This window comes from Babylonia areolata, chromosome 4 (assembly GCF_041734735.1).
Source record: "Babylonia areolata isolate BAREFJ2019XMU chromosome 4, ASM4173473v1, whole genome shotgun sequence".
In the NCBI taxonomy this organism is placed as follows: domain Eukaryota; kingdom Metazoa; phylum Mollusca; class Gastropoda; order Neogastropoda; family Buccinidae; genus Babylonia; species Babylonia areolata.
Window position 1 is genome coordinate 21,916,926 of NC_134879.1, and position 24,139 is coordinate 21,941,064.

At 43.2% G+C, this 24,139-nt stretch overlaps 1 protein-coding gene and 1 pseudogene across 1 annotated transcript in view; both read right to left on the bottom strand.

The window, feature by feature from the left end:
* The window catches only part of LOC143281412 (cilia- and flagella-associated protein 61-like), a 24,308-nt gene extending 1,293 nt beyond the window's left edge, over nt 1-23,015 (bottom strand). Inside the window, exons 1-10 of the mRNA XM_076586622.1 lie at nt 22,851-23,015; nt 11,993-12,288; nt 10,615-10,735; nt 9,744-9,876; nt 6,877-7,009; nt 6,272-6,396; nt 5,781-5,884; nt 3,494-3,602; nt 2,584-2,654; nt 228-354 (exon numbers count right to left, since the gene is read on the bottom strand). Coding sequence (XP_076442737.1) covers nt 228-354; nt 2,584-2,654; nt 3,494-3,602; nt 5,781-5,884; nt 6,272-6,396; nt 6,877-7,009; nt 9,744-9,876; nt 10,615-10,735; nt 11,993-12,288; nt 22,851-22,993 — 1,362 coding nt within the window. The 5' untranslated portion in view covers nt 22,994-23,015. The remainder of the gene's footprint in view (nt 1-227; nt 355-2,583; nt 2,655-3,493; nt 3,603-5,780; nt 5,885-6,271; nt 6,397-6,876; nt 7,010-9,743; nt 9,877-10,614; nt 10,736-11,992; nt 12,289-22,850) is intronic.
* On the bottom strand, nt 8,044-9,680 carry LOC143281353 (uncharacterized; annotated as a pseudogene).
* Nucleotides 23,016-24,139: the final 1,124 nt, after the last annotated feature.

The window sequence follows — 24,139 nt, forward strand, 5'->3', positions numbered from 1 at the left end:
ATATATATATAGAGAGAGAGAGAGAGAGAGAGAGAGAGAGAGGGAGAGAGAGATATACATTCATACATACATACATACACACACATGCACTGGAGACCTGACTAGCACACTGAATCATGTTGCTTGTCAGACATCTGCCTAACAGATGTGGTGTAGTGTATATTGATTTGTTCGAATGCCATGAGGCCTCCTTGAGAAAGTGAAGGTGAAAGTGCACCAGCACTGACAGGGTCTCTGCGGGCTATGTTGAACTGGGTCAGATCCTGCAGAAGGTTGTTCTTCAGCTGAATGTCCTTCACAAGCATCTCCACACTGCTGTAATCCTTGCTGCATGCTGTGCGCACTGCAAAGTTCCTGAAAATGTTGACATGTTCAACCTTAACTTCAAACTTAAAGATAGAAGAAAAAAAAAAGAAATGGATTGACAACACTGCAGAATGGACAGGAAAACCATATGCTGAGATCCAGAGATGACAGGCCTGAACAGCCAAGTGGCTAAAGTGCTGGACTTTCAATCTGAGGGCCCTGGATTCAAATCCCAGTCACGGCGCCTGGTGGATACAGGGCAGAGAGTTTTCCTATCTCCCAGGTCAATAGATGTGCTGACCTGCTAGTGCCTGAATCCCCTTCATATGTACATCTATGCAGATCAGATACGCATGTTAAAGATCATGTAATCTTTGTCAGCCTTTGGTGGATTATGGAGACAAGAACATACCTGGCATGCACACCCCACCCCATCCAGATAACAGTATGGCTGCCTGCATTGCAGGGGTAAAAACGTTCATACATGTAAAAGCCCATTCTAGCAAACGAGTGAATGTGGGAGTCACAGTCCACAAACTAAGAAGAAGAAGAGACCCAGAGATGGTGTAAAACATCACCAACAAAAACAACACAACCCTGTCAAAAAAGGAAAATGTAACTGTAAGGGCTTTGTTTACACTCTCTTTACAGAGTGTAAACAGAGCCCTCAAAAACAGAGTATAAAAGAAGTCCTCAAGAACAATACAGGCCACTACATCAAACAGCAAGCACCCATACACACAGGCATGCACACATGCGCATGCATTTACACTTGTACCCAGAAAAAAAAAGACATAAAAAGAAATGTACACTTTTTAAAGAGGTTTTTAACGCCAGTTTGAAATATGTTTTGCAGAATGTTCTACAAATTTATTTATCATGCATACAGCAGCATTTGCTGCCACCGGAAGTAGGGATTCTGTAATAGAGACAATAATTTTGAGCAGTTTCTAGAAGGCTTCAAGAACTGCTACAGTTATCTATCTATGGACTTAACTCCTGTGACAGGTTCAAAAGAATCAGTCAAGAGACACAAATGATTTCATCATTTGAAATTTCATAAAACACAATGAAAAATCTAACTTTAAAGGTCTTTTTATACATTCACTACTTCATACTTTCAACACCCTGAACTAAAAAAAATAAACAGTTTTACTGCTTTTCACAAATTTCTTTTTTCTTTCTTCTTTTTTAACTTATTCACCCCTGCGCCTGAGCATCACTAAGGCATCAAATTTGTTTCATCAAAACAGGTTTCCATGTTCCTACTTATGTATAAACCGCAAGAAAACAGAACAAGTTTGTACAGTATTCTGGCTTTGCCAGCATGAGTCAATCTGATGGAAGAACTGGTCGATATAGAGTGTATTTTCTAATCTTAACTGCATCAAAAGGGCAGGAAAGCCTGCTGAGGCTGTAAACTCTCCAAGGTTGAATGGTTTATTATCAAATCATTTTTAAATCATCCAGAAAAAGAAAGAACATTGTGACTGTCATCCACCCCAGAAGTCTCTGATGCAATCATCAAAAAGCATGAAGACTGTCCCAATCAGGAAAATGATGTGATATGTGGTAAAACGCATCAGTCAACTACCAGCTGAATCAGCCCACGAAGTGTGCATGCACAAACATGGCAGATGACATTGGGGTGTGTAAGTGTGTGTGTGTGTGTGTGTGTGTGTGTGTGTGTGTGTGTGTGCGTGCGTGCGTGTGTGCATGCATGCATGTGCGTACATGTGTATGTGTGTGTGTGTGATATAGCTGAAATATTGTTTTGTGCTCAATCCGCTCAGCAACAAATCATAATCTGTACCTCCCATAGTTTTGAAACATGCTTTCAATAGAAAGTTCAGTCTCCTTCTTCATCGTTTGAGGGCTGCAACTCCCACTTTCACTCATATGTACATGAGTGGGGTTTTACGTGCATGACTGTTTTTACCCCGCCAGGCAGGCAGTCATACTCCATTTTTGGGGGGGAGAAAGCTCAGTCAATTTCCCTTAAAAAAAATTATGGCTTATATACTTCTGATCAGAAAAAAAAAAAAAAAGTAGCCTGTAGAAATTTCACTGTTATACCATACCCAGTTTCACTGACAATTTCCTGCAAGAGGTCATGCAGCAGGAGTAATGTTTCCCTGGCAGCCAACAGATTAATGGAATAGGCTTTTTTTCTCCACCTCCAGACATATGTCTGAGCTGCGAGTCACAAAATAACTAATTATGTTGCTGCAAATACATTCCCACCTCTCTACCCAAGCAGCAAAAATCGATACTGACTTGAGAATGCCAGACCGGTGAAAAATGTACAGCTCTTGAGGCAGTGTGCTGGGACAGCGAGGTGTTACTCTCTGCAACAATGTAACATGAGAAACTTCACAGCTGTGCATGTTCACCATAAGAAACAGGGAGAGGGGAGAAAGACACACACACACACACACAGAGAAAGAGAGAGAAACAGAGACAGACAGATAGAAGACAGTACAGAGGGGGAAATAGAGATATAGAACATGACAGCAACACAGTGAGAGACAAACAGAAAGACCGACATTATTCAACATTGTAATGTTTATGCAGAAACAAAACCATACCAATAGATCTTTCTTCAAATACAGATTTTTTTTTCTGAAATAATTGTCATGAAATCATTTACCTAACTAAGTTAATCAATCACATACTCATCACACAATCATTCATTGTTTTCGTTATGGTCTATTTCAGTATTCACACACTTTTCACAGATATAAGTACCCCCCCACCCCCCCACGCCTTGCACTCTCAGTCTCTTGCTACCTTCCTTTCTATATATGATAGTCAGTTGTGTCCAACTATGACCATCAAAACAGCAGAGTAGGCAACTGCTGTCCTGGCCATCCGGGATACGATTTGATTTTAGTGGAGACTGTCTTGTCCCACTCTCTCAGCCAAAAGGGCTTTAGGAAAATCGGTGTTGGGATGGTCCACACCAAAGGCCAACTAGCCCCAAGGGCTGCAGCACTAACTTGTCTGAGAGCCAGTGCATACTTGCCTCCAAGTTTGCGAGTCACAGTTCTTAACAAAAGGCTAAGCTTTAAATGAATTTCAATGCAGTGAAGAAACCGTTGAGCATAAAGCTCTAACTCTACTGTTGGCCCAGCTGTAAAGCTTATGTCAATCTCTGATACAAGCCGAGTACAGAAAAGTAACTGACCACAAAGTTCTGAATCAGAGGAAATTCTGGCACCAGGTGTTGAATGGAGATGATGCAGAAGTCATAGTTAGGAAACAGCTGAAATGCAGTGTGCAGGAAGTCACAAGATCTGGAAGAAAAGTGAAAAAGACTTGTCAGGGGAGTAGAATATTTGAAAAAAGAACTTTCAACAAAAGCCAAAACCTTCATTGTTCACATGTGATCCCTGCTGATTAAAAAATAACAGAAATGAAACACAAACACAGTGTGTGGAGAGGGGGGAGGGAAAAGGGATGTTTGATGGGGGAGGGGAGAAATGGGCTGGAAACAAAACAATTCAGCAGCTCACATCAACTGACATTTCACTGTTTTTCAATCATAATTTAGATCTATCGAAAGTTTCAAGCTTTTCCTATCTCCCCCACCACTTTCCAACTTTGATAAACTGTAACCACAGTTCCAAAACTTGAACAGCATTCCACATAAAAACCAATTTTCAGGAACTTCCTATTCAATTTTATGATTTATTTCCTTTGTATTAATGATGGAATTGCGGCAGTTTGATGATGCATACTGCATATGTTGATTCAAAGGTATATTGTTTGCTCTCCTCACCATCAAAAAATTAATATTTTGCAAACCATCAAAAAATTAATATTTTGCAAACTGATAAAAAATGTTGGGCTGGCTTGTGCCAGCTACCAATCTTAGCCGCATCAGATCCATACTTCACAAATATCCAAACTATTTATAGTTATATGTTCATATCTGTGAAACTTTTTATCTATTCCTCCCCAGCCAGTAGTATATTATTTTTTTACGATGAAAAAGCAGTTATTTCTTGACAAAGCTCTCCAGAAACGTTTCTCAGAAATTTTAACTGAGAACTGCACATGCGCACACGCCAGAGAGAGAGAGAAAGAGAGACAGAGGGGGAGAGAGAGAGACAGAGAAAGAGAGAGAGAGAGAACCCAGTTTTCTGTTTCAGATGCTGTAATCGTGTGCGGGGCCATTGTGTGTTTTTTCTTGTGTGTTGCATTACCTTGAAAATGCTGAATAATGCCAACGAGAAGATAGATTACAAGGAAATGAAAAAGGAAAATAAAAAGAAAATATAGACAAACACAAAATACAGGCAAAAGATAACAGAAAGGAAGGGCGAAAATGATAATGGAAGAAGAAAAAAAAAGAAAAAGATAGAGAAAAAAGAAAAGAAAGTCTTCCATGGATGCCGAGACAGCCCTGTGTATTTGCAGAACTTGAACACACACACACACACACTCTGATTTCTCCTTTAAAAAATTAGAAAATGAAAAATAAACTTTGCAGAAGTTCTTTAACTTTACAGTGGCCTCGAGAATGGATGTCTGTCAGAGGAAGGCTGGCTGTGCTGCCACACTTGTGTTTGCTGCGTATGTGGGGTGTACAGCGAACTGATGAATGTCTATGCTTGCATCAGTTACCACACCACTGTTTTCACCATTTAGAAAAAAGTTTGTTGGCCCTCCAGCAGTTGGGATATCAAATTGCTCATAAATAACAGTGAACATAGTCTGATACTATGGGGTCTGGCTCAATATTATCTGAGATGTCGCACGACTCAGAGATTAGTCACAGGACTCATGAGAAAAAGCGTTATTTCAAATGGTTCTGAATGACAGTTTGGTCAAACTGATTTCAAAGAGAGAATTTCAAATTACATGTACATTTGAATATAACCACCTCACTGATAACAATGAAGGGCATGTCCCCTCTGTCCTGTAACTACACACAACAACATGTAAGTCTTCAAAGTCAATTCCTTAACAGTTCATTATATAGTGGTGACAAGAAGTTTAGGCCAGCACACAAACCAAGAAATGCAATGATAGCTGCTGGTGCACAGAACTTTGTCCAGAGCTGGTAACACACGTCCAGTGCTGGTTGCAGCACATGTCTGGTTGTCAGCTGGTGTGCTCACACCTTATACTCATCATTTCATCCTGAACAACAAGCTAGTGGTAATGATAAAGATATAGCAACATGAGACACAGGACTTGGTCAATCACAAATGTAATATTAATGTGTGTGAGTATGTGTGTGTGTGTGTGTGTGTGTGTGTCTGTGTGTGTAAATGTGTGTGTGTGTGTGTGTGTGTGTGTGTAGGCACTTGTGTGAAAATGTGTGCATGTTTGGGTGACAGATACATGTACACAAAGGAAGTTTATCAGTCCAATCATTTCCACATTTATCCACAAACATGTGATGATCCTTACACACAAAAAGAGAACACTCTGCTAAGAAGAGTGGAACTGGGAAAACAGATTACCTTGTCTCATATTTTTCATCAACAGCAAACAGCTGGATGCTGAATGCATTGAGTCCTCCAAAGTAAACTGGCTTAAAGCGAGTTGTTTCAGACAAATCCAATCCCTGGAATAAACAGTAACATGTGGCATGAAACTGGATATAGAAATAAAATATAAATTACCAGCAATCTCTTCACATCAGGAACTCAACAACTGATAATGAATGATAACATACATAAGGTGCAAAAGTTGACGGACCCATTTCTGAATTTACATATGCTGTTCATGATGTCATCATGCTACATTCCAGCAAATAATGAATACATAAAAAGGTGCACCAACAAAGACAAAGAAACAGATGTACTCCAGATTAATCATTCACTGACACAGTTATGACATGTTTTTTCAAGTACAAAACAGTACACACAGTCATGAGCCAACACCCAAATCCATTGTCATGTCATTCTTTCTTCCCAGTCACCCAACTTCCAAAGAAGGATACTGCAGATACCTCAGTTATGGATATGGTCACATCTCCTGAATAACAATCTGGTCTGACCAGCAAAGAGACGGGAGAATCAACCAACTGAGCACTGTTTAGTCTTTGAAGGACCTTTGGCAGCTTCATTTCTTTGTCTGTTGAAAATAATGTTAAACTGTGTTGTATTGTATAGCATTTCATTTCATTGAATCACATCATATGGTATAAAACAGATTCCTCATTGTGAAATTTGCACTGCTCTCTCATGGGAGACCATGTTGACACATCTGTCACCCCTTTTCTTTCCTGCTTGTATATGTACATATTTCAATCAAAACGTTTTGTTTATATGGGTTCTTATTTGAATGATTTGTTGCTGTTTGTTTTTATTTGAATGATTTGTTGCTGTTAGTTCTTATTTGAATGATTTGTTGTGATTAGTTCTAATCTGAATGATTTGCTGTCATGAGTTCTTATTTGAAAGATTAGTTGCCCAATTTCTTATTCAAATGATTTATTGCCATGAGTTCTCAATGGAATGATTGCCAAGTGGATTTTTTGTAAGTAAGAGTGAAAAGATACAAAAAAAACAAAACAAAATCTTCCAATACTCCTTGAAACAGACAGTGTCTGACCTGGAGGATAGATGACATCATCTGGGTGAGGCTTGCGAAGGCCATGGAAAGGTGCCAGCTCAAAGCAGTCATTTAACAAATTGAAGTTCACATCGTCACTGATGCTCATGAATCCCTTGGCTAGCCCATCAACCTGAAAAACAAACGAATATGACAATATCATTTCTTTTTTTTTCTTTTTCTTTTTTCAACAAACAAGAATATAATGCAACTCATCTTCATAATAAAAAAAAAAAAAATAAAATCAGTATTCTGTCATTCACAAAAGGAAAGGGGCAATCGCCGATAGTGTAAAATTAGATCCCCATATACATACACTCTTTCAGGTGACAGGAAAAAAAAGAATCCGTAAGATACAGTTGGAATATGATGTAATGCCTGGGCATTCCATATACCTACATGATCAGAGTTTTTACTCTTTTGGAGTCTGTTAACTTCCCTGAGGATTCATCAGATGATGGTGAGTAGAAACTCAGATGATCACTTGTTTCCCATCAGTTTTAACCACCACATCTGTGCATTTCACCAGACTCTTAATCCCTGGCCCATGCATGAATGTGTAGTCAGTCATGTCTGACCATGACCATCAGAACAGCAGAGGAGGCAACTGTCCAGAATATCTGGGCTAGTATTTGATTATAGTGGAAAGTGTCTTGCCCAAGTTACATCCCCACTCTCTCAGTCAAGAGGAGCTGAATTCCCACTGCAGTGGAGAAACCATTGATCACACATCTCACTTTACTGTTTGGCCCAACTGGAAGCTTAAGTCAGTCTCTGATATAAGCAGAGCATTGAGCCATGCTGGCCTTTTAAAGAGATCCTTATAGCCTGATAATGCCAATCTACTTGAAGCAGCATTTACAGAATTTAAAAGACAATGAAACATGAAACAATAATCACAATAGTTTGCTAACTTGATTGGATCCTAACCTGTATGACTTGTTTTCTATCATGTGTGCAGGCATGCATGTGTGTAAATAAGACAAAAATCTGAAACACACTTCTTGTCATATCCAGTCTGCAAACTGCCTGGCTCAGTCAAGGAAGGAATGCATGCACTCAGACACACGCCCTTGCCAGAGACACTGAATTTCTCCATGTTGCTTCTGCTCCTATCTGTCTGAGTGTCTCTGTAACCCATGACCCTTGCATTTTGGCCTATCACGGTCAGTTACCATAGTACACTGTATATGTGTGCAGCTATGAAAAACACATATACATTGGGATTCAAGCAAAAACAGTCTGTGATCTCTTGCTTTAACAAACATAAATACACAAAAAAGAAGACAAAAACAACTTGGGACAACTAACAAAAACTGTGCAGTTCCTTTTTTTTTTTCAATGACCTTGGAACATTTTTTTAAAATCTAAAATCTCCTGTTAAGAATTTTCAAGTAGTACTTGTGTCACAAAATAGGGTCAACCACAAAGACTTTCCCTTCAAGGAGATGCTCCCCACTTCCACCTTTCCATTTGAATAGAACTAAAATCATTTTCAACCCAATTAAAAAAACAACAACAACAACAAACAACAGCAACAACATTAAATAAAAATTGGACAAAGATCTTTTCAGCTGCAAAGCTGTATATTGATAGCATATTATACACTACACATACTAGTAAAGTATGCATGTTCAATAATAAATATCTAACATAAGTTCACAACATCTTGTTGCAGTGCTGTGTTGATATAAAAGAGACACAATATAAATTTCCCATGAACAACACAGGTGATGTCAGTACATAACAGACCTCAGCAACAAGGCAATGCATGTGATGTAAGTACATTACAGACCTCAACACAAGGCAATGCATGTGCTGTCAGTGCATAACAGACCTCAGCAACAAGGCATTGCACATAACAACAGACATCAGCAACAAGGCAATGTACATAACAACAGACCTCAGCAACAAGGCATTGCACATAACAACAGACCTCAGCAACAAGGCACTGCACATAACAACAGACCTCAGCAACAAGGCACTGCACATAACAACAGACCTCAGCAACAAGGCATTGCACATAACAACAGACCTCAGCAACAAGGCATTGCACATAACAACAGACCTCAACAAGGCAATGATAACAACAGACCTCAGCAACAAGGCACTAAACGTAACAACAGACCTCAGCAACAAGGCAATGCATATAACAACAGACCTCAGCAACAAAGGACTGTACATAACAACAGACCTCAGCAACAATGCAATGTACATAACAACATACCTCAGCAAGGCATTGCACATAACAACAGACCTTAGCTACAAGGCAATGTACATAACAACAGACCTCAGCAACAAGGCAATGTACGTAACAACAGACCTTAGCAACAAGGCATTGAACATAACAACAGACCCCAGAAACAAGGCATTGTACATAACAACAGACCTCAGTAACAAGGCAATACATAACAACAGACCTCAGCAACAAGGCATTGTACATAAAACAGACCTCAGTAACAAGGACATACATAACAACAGACCTCAGCAACAAGGCAATGATAACAACAGACCTCAGCAACAAGGCACTAAACGTAACAACAGACCTCAGCAACAAGGCAATGCATATAACAACAGACCTCAGCAACAAAGGATTGTACGTAACAACAGACCTCAGCAACAATGCAATGTACATAACAACATACCTCAGCAAGGCATTGCACATAACAACAGACCTCAGCAACAAGGCACTGAACGTAACAACAGACCTCAGCAACAAGGCAATGCATATAACAACAGACCTCAACAACAAAGGATTGTACATAACAACAGACCTCAGCAACAAGGCACTGCGCATAACAACAGACCTCAGCAACAAGGCAATGACAACAACAGACATCAGCAACAAGGCTATGATAACAACAGACCTCAGCAACAAGGCAATACATGTGCTCATCCTGAGCATCAACCAGCTCCGCCAAGAAGTACTCTCCATATATCTCCTTCAGACTGTCCGTCCGGTGACCAAAGACTTCCATCACATCATCATGATCTTGCACCCTAATCATTACAACAAAGTAAGATTTACTGTTAACATCAACAGATTTGCATGCAAGGAAGATAGCTTTTTACCTTAGCACTCAGATTCAATGAAAAAATGAGATACTTTCATCACTCATATCTTACAATTTGAAAAAAATGAAGAACAAAATTCTCGATCATCTTCAAAAGTAGGCATGTCAAACTACACACAAACACATATTCATCTATCTCTTTCTCTCTCTGTATATATATATATATCTGTGCGTGCGTGCATGCGTGTGCATTGCTCTTTGAGTGAGTGTGTGACTCTAGCTCCCTTATTACAAACTGATAAATAATTTTACATCCAACACATATGAAAATAATGCTTGATGCTTTGTTGCTCTATTGGCGACTCTGAGCTGTGCTTTCTGAGTCAGCTGGATGTGTATTCATGGCGCAAATTCAACAGGTTGCTTTTAGTGTCTCATTATAAAAACAACAACAAAGAAATGTAATATACCAGTTAAGTTCATTTCCCGTGATGGACACAATCATTACCAGAATCTCAAGCAAGCAAACATAACTGTTTAACAAATATTGCCAAGAGTAATACTTTACAGGATGTACACTTAAAATATAGATTCCACTATGATAAACATGGCCGAAAATATCATATGCAACTTTTGATATTTTTGGTGCGTGTGTGTGTGTTGTTGTTTTTTTTTGTAAACAATGATTGCCTTCATTAAGTGTCTTTGTCAGATGTCCACATACCTGGCTTTGCGAATGTCAAGTAAAGGAACATGATTCTGGCGATGGCACACGTACACAGAGTGGGGTGTTTGTAAAGGCCTTGACGGTACCAAAGGTTCAAAGACACTAGCAATCGAGGAATCTACACAGAGAGAAAAAAACCCCAATAACTTGGATAGTGATCAGTACATTGTGGAATCTACACAGAGATTAAACAATAATAACTTGAACAGTGATCAGTACACTGAGGAATCTATAGACATAATGGAAAACCAACAACCCAATAACTTGAACAGTGATCAGCAGATTGAAGAATCTACACAGAGAAAAAAATAACAATAACCTGAACAGTGATCAGCAGACTGAGGAACCTACAGAGATTTAAAACAACAACAACAACAAAAACTTGAACAGTGATCAGTACATCAAGGAATCTACACAGATATAGAAACAATAACTTAACAGTAATCAGTAGATTGAGGTACCTTCAGACATTAAAACAATATCTTGAACAGTTTCAACAATATGCAAGAATATGTCCAGAAAGTAAAACAATAATTTGAAAAATTCTGTGTCCAAAGGATGTGTTTTTAAAATAATTAATGATTTAAAAAAATTAAATCAGCCTTTTAAAAAAGCTCTATTTGCTGTCATTTTTCTCAATCGATAACATTACAAAATGGTTTGCAGCGCTCACTAAAATCCTTTGAGGATGGAATGCCCAATGCTTACTTTAGCTGCAATTTGTTTATTTTGTGATCATTTTAATTCATTTTTATGTAATGTTTTACACCAACCTTATTATACAAGGCCTGATTAGCACATTTGGTTATGTTGGGTTCACCCCCAAACCCCAGCAGATGCAGTATAGTGTATATGGATCTGTCTAAATGCTCTGACACCTGGAAACTGAGCTGCAATCAAACAGGTCCCCTAGCTTGTCGAGGACCAGGAATTGGTTGCATTTATAAGCAATCTTAGAAGCACTGGGCTTGCTCAGCATTAAGAATTTTCCTAAGTATGCTAACATTGCTTATGCAACTCAGCCCTGGTGTATAAATGTCTTCTGATAGATATGATTATGACTGTCTGATGTAGGAAGTTTCTTCTGTCATTATGAAAAAGAACTCAGGCTTTTCCATTAAAAATGTCTACATCCCAGGAAAAGTTTTTTCACATATAAATATCTATTTATGAGAAAATATGTATTCCTATTCCTTCTTTATTTTTTTAAATCATCATAATAAGTGTCTCTGAATCTATTATCATTTTCATATGAGCCGCCTCTTCTCACATTTTAAAAACATTTTTTAATCATCATGAGATAGGTGTCTTTGAATCCACTATCTTTCCAAAATGATTATTCTCTCATACTTTTTTAAGTACTCAGGTATCTCACCAGGTAAGTGTCCTCGAGACACCACCAAGAAGATGAAGAGCAAGTCAGTAACAACATTGAAAGCAGTGTTGACAATCTCCCAGGCACACAGCTGAGCGTGCTCCGGGACAGCAACAAAGTAGTGCACAAAGAGGGAGTTCAGCGCCGTGTACTCAAAGCCATCATAGAAACTGCTCAGCCAGTGTTCCCACTCCGACGGTTTGACCTCTGAAATGTTGGGGTAATCATACAACGCTGCATGTCCCATGGTCTCCTCCTGTTCGTTGATCAGGGTGACTGCCAGAACTGCCTTCTCACTGACAGACATGACAGAGCACGGAATTCAAACATCACAGATAAACATTTACAGAAAACAACTGAATAAACCTCTCACTGACAGACATGACAGAGCACGGAATTCAAACATCACAGATAAACATTTACAGAAAACAACTGAATAAACCTCTCACTGACAGACATGACAGAGCACGGAATTCAAACATCACAGATAAACATTTACAGAAAACAACTGAATAAACCTCTCACTGACAGACACGATAGAGCACGGAATTCAAACATAACAGATAAACATTTACAGAAAACAACTGAATAAACCTCTCACTGACAGACACGATAGAGCACGGAATTCAAACATAACAGATAATTATTTACAGAAAACAACTGAATAAACCTCTCACTGACAGACATGACAGAGCACGGAATTCAAACATAACAGATAAACATTTACAGAAAACAACTGAATAAACCTCTCACTGACAGACATGACAGAGCACGGAATTCAAACATCACAGATAAACATTTACAGAAAACAACTGAATAAACCTCTCACTGACAGACATGACAGAGCACGGAATTCAAACATCACAGATAAACATTTACAGAAAACAACTGAATAAACCTCTCACTGACAGACACGATAGAGCACGGAATTCAAACATAACAGATAAACATTTACAGAAAACAACTGAATAAACCTCTCACTGACAGACACGATAGAGCACGGAATTCAAACATAACAGATAATTATTTACAGAAAACAACTGAATAAACCTCTCACTGACAGACATGACAGAGCACGGAATTCAAACATAACAGATAAACATTTACAGAAAACAACTGAATAAACCTCTCACTGACAGACATGACAGAGCACGGAATTCAAACATAACAGATAAATATTTACAGAAAACAACTGAATAAACCTCTCACTGACAGACATGACAGAGCACAGAATTCAAACATCACAGATAAACATTTACAGAAAACAACTGAATAAACCTCTCACTGACAGACACGATAGAGCACGGAATTCAAACATCACAGATAAATATTTACAGAAAACAACTGAATAAACCTCTCACTGACAGACATGACAGAGCACAGAATTCAAACATAACAGATAAATATTTACAGAAAACAACTGAATAAACCTCTCACTGACAGACATGACAGAGCACAGAATTCAAATATCACAGATAAATATTTACAGAAAACAAACTAAACCTCTCAGTCTCACTGACAATTGTGGTTCGTCCGTCGGGGATCGAAGAGCACCATCTAGTCATCCTGGGGTGGGTGGGTTGGGCTCTGTGGGTGCGCAGATGACTGGTCAGGCCAATCCGCGCCCGGAAGGTTCTGACACAGTGTGGACAGGGGATGGTGGCGGCTGTCGGGGACTTGCTGGCACTGCTTTTCCTGGCCTGTCTGCGTTGCTCTGCTGCAGCGATTCTGTTGGCCTCACAGGATTTGGTGCCTTTGTGGACAGCTGAACGCCACTTTGGTCTGTCCATTGCATTCAGCTCCCATGTGTCGTGGCTGATGTTGAAGGCCTTCAGAGAAGCTTTCAGAGTGTCTTTAAAGCGCTTCTTTTGGCCTCCATGGGAGCGCTTGCCATGTTGGAGTTCGCCGTACAGCAGTTTTTTGGGGAGCCGGTGGTCTGGCATGCGAACTACATGGCCTGCCCAGCGCAGCTGGGCCTGCATCAAGATGGTGTAGATGCTGGGCAAGTTTGCACGAGTGAGTACCTCTGTGTCAGGGATCTTCTCTTGCCACTTTATGCCGAGAAGTTTTCTGAGGCTGGTGGTGTGGAAGTGGTTCAGCTTTTTGGCATGGCGTTTGTAGACCGTCCATGATTCACATCCATAGAGCAGTGTGGTGAGAACTATGGCCTTGTATACTTTGAGCTTCCTCTCCAGGGTGGTGCCTCTCCTGTTCCAAATGTTCTTATGGAGTCTGCTGAAGGCAGCGCTGGCTTTGGCGAATCTGGCATTCACCTCGTCGTCGATGACAACGGTGCGAGAGTGTACTGCCCAGGTATGTGAACTTATCCACCGCATTCAGTTGTTGCCCGTTGATGAAGATGTTTGGTTCAACGTAAGGCTTTCCTGGAACTGGCTGGTGCATCACCTCAGTCTTCTTTGTGCTGATTGTGAGGCCAAAGTTGTCACAGGCAGCAGAGAACTTGTTGACGCTGTGTTGCATGTCAGCTTCGGAGGCAGCGTTGAGAGCGCAGTCATCAGCAAACAGGTAGTCGTTGACGGTGTCTGTCCTCACCTTGGTTTTTGCTTGAAGCCTCCTGAGGTTGAAGAGTGAGCCATCTGTGCGGTACCTGATGCCAATGCCTACGTCAGCGTCTCTGAAGGCATCTGTCAGCATGGCTGAAAACATGAGACTGAACAGGGTGGGGGCAAGAACACACCCTTGCTTGACTCCGTTGGAGACAGGAAATGGTTCTGAAGTCTCTCCATTGTCTTGGACTCAGGCCCGCATCCCATCGTGTAGTTGCTGTATGATGGTGATGAACTTTCTGGGACATCCGTACTTCGCCATGATTCTCTAAAAGGCCATCTCTGCTAACAGTATCCAAGGTCTTGGTCAAATTGACATAGGTGGAGTAAAGGTCGGCGTTCTGTTCCTGATACTTCTCCTGGAGCTGCCTGGCAGCAAACACCATGTCGATAGTCCCGCGTTCTTCCCAGAAGCCACACTGGCTCTCTGGTAGGAGACCTTGCTCAAGGTGCGCTATGAGACGGTTGAGTAGCACTCTGGCCAGAGTCTTGCCTGCAACGGACAGCAGGGATATTCCATGATGGTTGTCAGAGGCCTGACGATTTCCTTTGCGCTTGTACAGGTGTATGATGGAAGCGTCTTTGAAGTCCTGTGGAACTGCCTCATGCATGCTGCCAGATGAGCTGGAATAGCTGATGAATCTTCTCAGTCAGCGCCATACCACCTTCTTTGTAGACCTCAGCTGGAATAGAGCTGGAATAGAGTCTGAGCCAGGGGCTTTGGCATTGGATAGCAGACGGATAGCTTTCTGGGTCTTCTCCAAAGTTGGAATGGCATCCAACGACTCACTGACTGGCACCTGGGGGAGTCGGTAGATGGCTTCATCATTGATGGTGGAAGGGTGGTTCAGTACGCTGTCAAAGTGTTCAGCCCATCTCTCAAGGATCCCGTCCTTGTCAGTGATTAGGGTAGAACCATCAGCACTGAGGAGTGGAGCAGATCCGGAGGTGGTGGGACCGAAGACTTCTTTCAGACCGTTATAGAAGTTCTTCATGTCGTTTTTGTCTGCAAAGCCCTGGATCTCATCAGCTTTGTTGATTAACCAGGAATCCTGTATCTGCTGCAGCTTCAGCTGGATGGTGCTGTGTGCACTCTTCAGTATATCTTTCTTTGACTGTGACTTGGGATCTTCAATGTGGGCTCTGTAGGCTTGGCGTTTGTCTTCCAGCAGCTGCTTGATCTCAGTGCAGTTCTCATCAAACCAGTCTTTGTGCTTCCTGTCAGAAGGCCCCAGGCACTCCATGACAGTGTTGTACACCGTCTCATGCAGTGCGCCCCATGCTGCCTCCACATTCTGGTTGTCCAGCACAGTGGACTCAAGGCGTTCCTCCAGGGTGTCAGCAAAGCTCTGCTTGATGTTACCTAGCTCCAGCTTGTTGACATTCAGGCGTTTGGGTGCTTTCATGCACTGAGGCCGTCTCTTGGGCTGGATGCGGAGGTTGAGTTTGGAGACGATAAGGCGGTGGTCTGTCCAGCACTCGGCGCCGCACATTGCCCTCGTGACTCGTACGTCCTGCCTGTCCCTCTTCCTGACGATGACAAAGTCGATGAGATGCCAATGCCCAGAGCGAGGATGCATCCATGACGTCCTGTTATGGGTAGGGAGGCAGAAGACGGTGTTTGTGATAAGAAGGTCGTGCTCGGCACATGTCTGGAGAAGTAGTTGACCATTGCTGTTACAGTTGCCAACCCCATGCTTCCCAATCACACCTTCCCAGGAGGTGCTGTCACAGCCAACTCTCGCGTTTAAGTCACCAAGAATGATGAGCTTGTCTGCGTTGGGAACAGTGGTGATGACAGCGTTCAGGTCCTCGTAGAACTTGTCCTTGATCTCATCCGGGTTGGTCATGGTGGGCGCGTAGGCGCTGACAGTGGTGGTAAACTTCTTACCGTGGCATAAAGGGAGTTTTATCGTCATCAGGCCATCGTTCACTCCTTTCAGGGGGCCAGCCAGCTTGCCAACGAGGGTTGTCTTCACTGCAAAACCAACTCCAGCCTCACGTCTCTCTTCAGGTCCGCGACCACTCCAAAAGGTGTAGCCTGCGCCTTGCTCACACAGTTCGCCTTCTTCTGCCAGTCTGGTCTCACTTAAGGCAGCGATGTCGATGTTGTACCTAGCTAGTTCACTCGCAATTAGTGCTGTGCGTCTCTGTGGTCTGTCCGAGTCGCCACTGTCCAGAAGCGTACGCACGTTCCACGTGGCAATGGTCAATGGGGTGCTCCTTGTTTTCTTCTTTCTTTCCTTTGTGTGTCGACCGCTTGAGTAGGGTCCCCGTAAGCCGCGGTATGCTGACTAGGGTGGTGTGGAGCAGGCAATGTTTAGGGCACCTTTTCTAGCCCCTTCCTCATGCCATGGAGGTGAGCAGTGCTGTCCTGAAGAGGGCTGCTCAGTCACTCAGGGGGCTGCCGATCTCCACCACTGCTCCAGTTGGTGAAAAACGACCCTATGGCCTGAGCCGCCTGTGTGCAGGTCCGTGGCTACGACTGCCAGTGTACCCACACCTGTCACTTCGTCGCTCACCTGTCGCCACAGGGCTTGGGGAAAATGATGGTATAGGATGAAGAATGACTGATGACTTGCGCGATGACTTTGTTTATAGTGAGGAGGAGTTGTGCACCGTCGACCTCACTCTCTTGTCCGAGACCGTCTGTATCCAGTGGCAAGATGAGGTCAAGACGACTGGAGATGGAAACGGATGCAGTGGATGACCAGGATGTCCTATGTGCCTCATCCTGCCCTCAGCACTCCACAGTGCTCTGCTGCAACCGCCTTTCTCTCCGTTGAACCATGAAGGTTTCTTCCGCAGAGTCTGCCAGATCAAGTCTTCACATGCTTGGGTGGTGGTGGTGTGTCCATCGAGATCGATGATGACCATCGATGTCATCCAGATTGGGGATGGGGGGAGGGTGGTGGTGGGGTGGGGGGAAGGATGCTCATGAGTCTATCTGTGAGTGCGCAGATGGCTGAATAGTCCAATCTGCGCACGAAATGTTCGCTGACAGTTGGGGCAGACAAAGACAGGCATATCATTGTCAGGGAGCTTGTTTGCCCGTGACTTTCTGGCCTGCCTCTTCTGAACAGCTGCAGCAGTCCTGTTGGCCTCGCACAACTTGGCGCCTTTGTGCACAGCAGCGCGCCATTTGTTACGGTCCACTGCAGATTCCTCCCAGGAGTCAGGGTTGATATCAAACGCTTTCAGAGAGACTTTCAGAGTATCTCTGAAGCGCTTCTTCTGACCTCCGTGTGATCTCTTCCCTTGTTGCAGCTCGCCATAGAAGAGCCTTTTGGGCAGCCGATGGTCTGGCATGCGTGCCACGTGTCCAGCCCAGCGAAGCTGGGACTGCATCAGGATGGTGAAGATGCTGGGAAGGGTGGCTTTTGCGAGCACCTCTGTGTCTGGGGTCCTGTCTTGCCACTTGATGTTCAGTAGCTTCCTGAGGCATGTTGTGTGGAAGTGGTTCAGCTTCTTGGCATGTCGTTGGTACACTGTCCAAGTTTCGCAGCTGTACAGTAGTGTGGGGAGAACTACTGCTCTGTAGACCTTTAGCTTGGTCTCAAGACTAATGCCTCTTCTGTTCCAGACATTTGCACTGAGTCTACCAAAAGTTGCACTTGCTCTTGCAATCCTGACATTCACTTCATCGTCGATGGTCGCATTTCGTGACAGTGTGCTGCCAAGGTATGTGAACCGCTCCACCGCACTGAGTCTCTGACCGTTGACTGTGATGTTGGGCTCAACGTAGGGTTTCCCTGGGGCTGGCTGATGGAGAACTTCAGTTTTCCTCGTGCTGATGGTAAGGCCGAAGTTCCTGCTGGCAGTGGCAAACTTGTCGACGCTGAGTTGCATGTCAGCTTCAGATCCAGCGTTGAGGGCACAGTCATCAGCAAACAAAAAGTCTCTGATGATGTCTGTCATGACCTTCGTTTTTGCTTGAAGCCTTCTGAGGTTAAACAGCTTGCCATCTGTTCGGTACTTTAGGCCGATTCCAACATCGCCATCTCTGAAGGCATCAGTAAGCATTGCAGAGAACATGAGGCTGAACAGCGTTGGAGCCAGGACGCAGCCTTGCTTGACACCATTTGTGACAGCAAAAGGAGCAGATGTTTCGCCATTGTCCTGGACTCGAGCCTGCATGCCTTCATGGAATTGGCTGACCAAGGAAATAAATTTCCGAGGGCATCCGTACTTGGCCATGATCTTCCACAGTCCCTCTCTACTCACGGTGTCAAAGGCCTTAGTGAGGTCGACATAGGTGGAGAACAGATCAGCATTTTGCTCCTGACATTTCTCTTGCAGCTGCCTTGCAGCAAACACCATGTCCGTGGTTCCGCGCTCTTTCCGGAATCCACATTGGCTCTCAGGCAAATGACCTTGGTCAAGGTGTGCTGTGAGGCGGTTTAGTAGGATCCTGGCAAGTATCTTGCCTGCGATGGAGAGCAAGGAAATGCCCCGATGGTTATCACAGGCTTGCCGGTTCCCCTTTCGCTTGTACAAGTGAATGATAGATGCATCTTTGAAATCCTGGGGGATCGTCTCTTCTTTCCACATGAGTGAGTACAGCTGATGAAGCTTCTCAGTCAGCACAGTGCCTCCATCCTTGTAGACCTCTGCTGGTATGGAGTCTGAGCCAGGTGCTTTGCCACTGGATAGCAGACGGATTGCTTTCTGGGTCTCAAGAAGTGTTGGCAGATCGTCCAGTGCTTCGTTGGTGGGGACTTGTGGGAGACGGTCTATGGCTTCATCATTTATGGAGGAAGGGCGATTTAAGACACTGTTGAAGTGCTCAGCCCATCGTTCGAGAATGTTCTCCTTCTCGGTGATCAAGGTATTCCCATCTGCACTGAGGAGGGGGGATGATCCTGAGGATGTGGGGCCGTAGACTTCTTTTAAGGCATCATAGAACCTCTTCATATCGTGCCTGTCAGCATATCCCTGGATCTCATCAGCTTTGTCACTCAGCCACTTATCCTGCATCTGGCGTAACTTTTGCTGAACAGTCCTGCGGATGGCATTGTACGCATCCTTTTTTGATGTGGATTTTGGGTTGCTCAGGTGGGCTTGATGCAGACGGCGTTTCTCATCCAGAAGCTGCTTGATTTCATCACAGTTTTCATCAAACCAGTCTTTGTGCTTTCTGATCATGGGTCCCAGGGTCTCTGAAGCTGTACTATAGATCAGCTCACGCAGGGTCCTCCAGTCAGACTCCACATTCTGGTTGTTCAGAGAGGCGGATTCCAGACGATCTTCCAGCAGCTCCACAAAGGACTGTTTGATGGTGATGTTTTTCAGCTTAGCGATGTTGAGCCGTTTTGGAGCCTTCTGGCCTTGGGGGCGTCTCTTGGGCTGGATTCGAATATTCAGCTTCGAGACTACAAGGCGATGGTCTGTCCAACACTCGGCGCCGCACATGGTCTTTGTTACACGTACATCTTGCCTATCCCTTTTCCTGACGATGACATAATCGATGAGATGCCAATGCTTTGAGCGAGGGTGCATCCATGACGTCCTGTTACGGGTAGGGAGGCAGAAAACTGTGTTGGTTATCAGCAGTTCGTGCTCTGCACATGTCTGAAGCAAAAGCAATCCATTTGGGTTGCAGTGGCCCACACCGTGCTTTCCAATCACTCCATCCCAGGAGATGTAGTCAGAGCCAACTCTAGCATTGAAGTCCCCAAGAATGATGAGCTTGTCTGCTTTAGGGATGGCAGCAATGACAGAGTGAAGGTCCTCGTAGAACTTCGCCTTCACTTCATCCGGGTTGGTCATGGTTGGGGCGTAGGCACTGACAATGGTGAGGTGCTTCTGGCCAGATGCCAGTGGGAGTTTCATGGTCATAAGCCTATCGTTGACTCCCTTTGGGATTCCAGCTAGCTTGCTGACAAGTGCTGTTTTTACTGCAAAACCAACACCAGCCTCACGTCGCTCTTCGCTTCCTCGTCCACTCCAGAAGAAGGTGTAACCAGATCCCCGTTCACAGAGCTCGCCTTCGCCTGCAAGCCGAGTCTCACTCAAGGCTGCGATGTCGATATTGTATCTGGCGAGTTCGGATGCAACTAGTGCTGTTCTCCTTTGGGGTCTGTCCGCGTTATCTCTGTCCAGGAGAGTCCTTATGTTCCAAGCACCAATGGTGAGAGGAACGATCCTTGCTTTTTTCTTTTCTTTCTCTTTGTTTCGACCGCTGATGTAGGGTCCCCGCCAGCCGCGGTATGCTGGCCAGGGTGATATGGAGCAGGCAATTTTTAGGGCACCTTTTCTAGCCCCTTCCTCATGCCAGGGAGGTGAGCAGTGCATTCCTAAAGAGGGCTGCTCAGACGCTCAGACGGCTGCCGAGCTCCATCGCTGCTCCTGTCGACGAAGAACGACCCTATGGCCTGAGCCGCCTGCGTGCAGGTCTGCGGCTGCGACTGCCAGTGTACCCACACCTGTCGTTTCGTCGCTCGCCTGTCGCCACAGGACTTGGGGGTGATGAAATGATGAAGGATGAAAGGTCATTTTGGATGACTGATGACTTGCGCGATGAGTTTGTTTAAAGTGAAGAGGAGTTGCGCAACGTCGACCTCACTCTCTCGTCCGGGTCCACCAATTTCCAGTGGCAAGACTAAGTCGAGACGACTGGAGGATGAGCACGGATGCAGTGGATGACCAAGATATCCTTTCGGTGTCTCATCTTGCTCTCTGCACTCCACAGTGCGTTGCTGTAACCGCCTTCCTCTCCGTTGAACCGATAGGTTTCTTCCGCAGATTCTGCCGGATCCAGACTTCGCATGCATGGGTAGACACACCCCGGGGGCCAACTGCGTGTGGCATGCACACAGCACGGTGGAGCTAGATGGCCGTCGGTGGCTCTCCTGAGCCGACGCCCTTTTATGGATCTCCATAAGGGTGTCTAGCCACCCGCCTCACCAGTCCCAGAAGGGAGTGGTGGGAGTGCCGGTTTAGTCGTCGGCAACCCGACCCTGAACAGGTTGTACTGGATTACAGGTTACCAGTAGCAGATCTAATGACCTGACCTGACCGGGTAGACAAGCCCTACCTGCTTGGGTAGACAAGCCCTAACTCACCAAGGGTTTGAGACCCGTCGGCTACCCTCACCTAGTTTAGCCAGCCTGTCAAAGCTGTTGCCCGGGGGTTAGGCGCTGCCGCATGCTAGCAGCTTCTAGGACCCATAAGTGAGAGCTGGGTGCCGGTGGGGACCAACAGAGGACGAAACACTCCCGGAAGAGCGTGACAAGCCCCCCCTCTAGAGGTACTACCCCTCCCGTGCACCCCCTAACCCCCACTGACAATACGTCAATAGTGACATGCACACAACAGAACATGGAATTAAAATGAACTCACAGACAGACACAACAGAACATGAATTTCAAACATCACAGATATATATTTACAGAAAATAACTAAATAAACCTCTCACTGACACACATGACAGACTCTCAGAGCATGGAATTAAAAAATCAAAGATAAATATTTACAGAAAACAACTAAATAAACCTCTCATTAAGTTAACAGATACAACAAAGCATGGAATTCAATCATCACAGATAAATATTTGCAGAAAACAACACTGACAGACACACAACAGAACGTGGAATTCAAACATCTCAGATAAATATTTAGAGAAAACAGCAATCTAAACCTCTCACTGACTGACACAACATATAAAATTTAAACAATTTAGATCAATATCAAAGTTGAACAGAAAACAACAATCTAAACACAAAATTACTTTTGATGCTGGCATTAATGTATATAAAAAATTAAAAAAAGAAAAGAAAAAGAAAAACAAGGTCAAATATAAACACTTCACTGTGAGTATAAGACAGAGAGAGAGAGAGAGAGAGAGAGAGAGAGAGAGAGAGAGAGAGAGAGAGAGAGAGAGAGAGAGAGAGAGAGAAGACAACACAAGACACAATTTTTTATTTCGAGGATATATATAAGCACTGGTGTGCTTTTTTTTACATCCAGTCTCTGCCCTGAATAGGGTGTACACTACACAATACTAAAAAAAACAATTAAAGCATGTTTTTATTCAGTATTAGTAGAGAGAGAGAGGGGGGCTGGGGAGGGGGGCCAGGGGGGTTCGGGAGGTGGGGGGGGAGGGGCGGACAGACAGAGAATATTCATTGATTACTGTTATTCTTAGCAATAAAAAGAATAAACAGAAAAGAAAAAAAAATATATATATAATTATATATACATGTATATGTTTATGTCAAAACAACAAAATGTCACATAAATAGTTTCAGTCCTCATTGACTAAACTGGTCAAAAAATGTTGAGAAGCTCACATGATATCAACAACATTCACCCTCCCAAACAGCTTCTCTGTCCAGGGCTGAGCCAGCCTGCGAACATCTGGAGCATCCAGAGGCTCGGTGCGTCTGGCTCTTATCACCACGATGTCTCCAGCAGAATTCTCAGGGCTTGTCATCCTCAGTTGCTGCTGCTCTGATCTCAAGTAGACAGTTGAAAGTACTAAGAAAAAAGAAGAATAAAAAAAAAAATAAAAAAAAATTAAAAAACCTAAACATTTACTGTTTTACATCAACTTATAGATCTTTGTAGACATGAAAATTGACAGTGAAAACCTACATTGGACACATTTCCTCAAACAAGGAACTTGCCTGAGAAAATGACTTTCTTTTCCAAATAAGTGTGAAAGAAAATTATGTACTTCAAACGCTTGGCACATTTTATGCTGGTACATGATTTGCAGAATTATTCTTGTTTCGTTTAAATATGAACACAAATTATAAAAACATTTATTTTAGAATTAGATGTCACATTGTTTAGTATGTAAACTATCTTTTAAAAAACAGCATCTCAGTGTGAAGGACAGAGAATAGTTCATATATCGAAGATGCTTATGCCCAATTAATCCTAGAAATGCATATAATCATGTAACAGCCTCCCAAACTGACCACTTTTTAAGGAAAGAAGCACTAAGTTGGGTTTTTTTTTTTGTTTTTTACAATAATGTGTGACTTGTTTATCACAGCAACTGCATATGTTTAGTTGTTGTTTTTTTGTTTTTGTTTTTTAAAGAAATGGCTTTCCAAAGTCACTAAGAAAAAACTGGTGTGGTAGAGTAAAGAAAGAGCTGGGAAAAAATCCAGGTAAAAGTTTCCACCTGAATTCCATCACGTTCCTAGGTTGTGAAAAGCTTATCCACAGACCACAGTATTCCATCAAATCACCAGATCCATTGTTATTTCTGTTGATTTTATTGTGCATGATGTATCAATCATATCAATACATATCTAGATCCATACACTGAGTACAATGCAATAAAAATTTCCTGTGCGTAAATGAAACACTTGATTAAATACTACACACGGCCTATGGATCACCAGACAAATGTAACAAAAAGTGCGTGAGGCAATGCATTTTTATTAATTATTTGTTGCAGTTGTCACAAACCCATAGCACTATTTTTTTCAAGTTGTGATGTCACTTTCTTTCGTTGTTGACAGATGCTTATGGGAAACAATGTATACCAAATATAGCTATTTTATCATTATGGTTCTCAACGTTTAAATTCTTGTTAATGTTGGCCTGCTGTATACTTTTTCAGTGA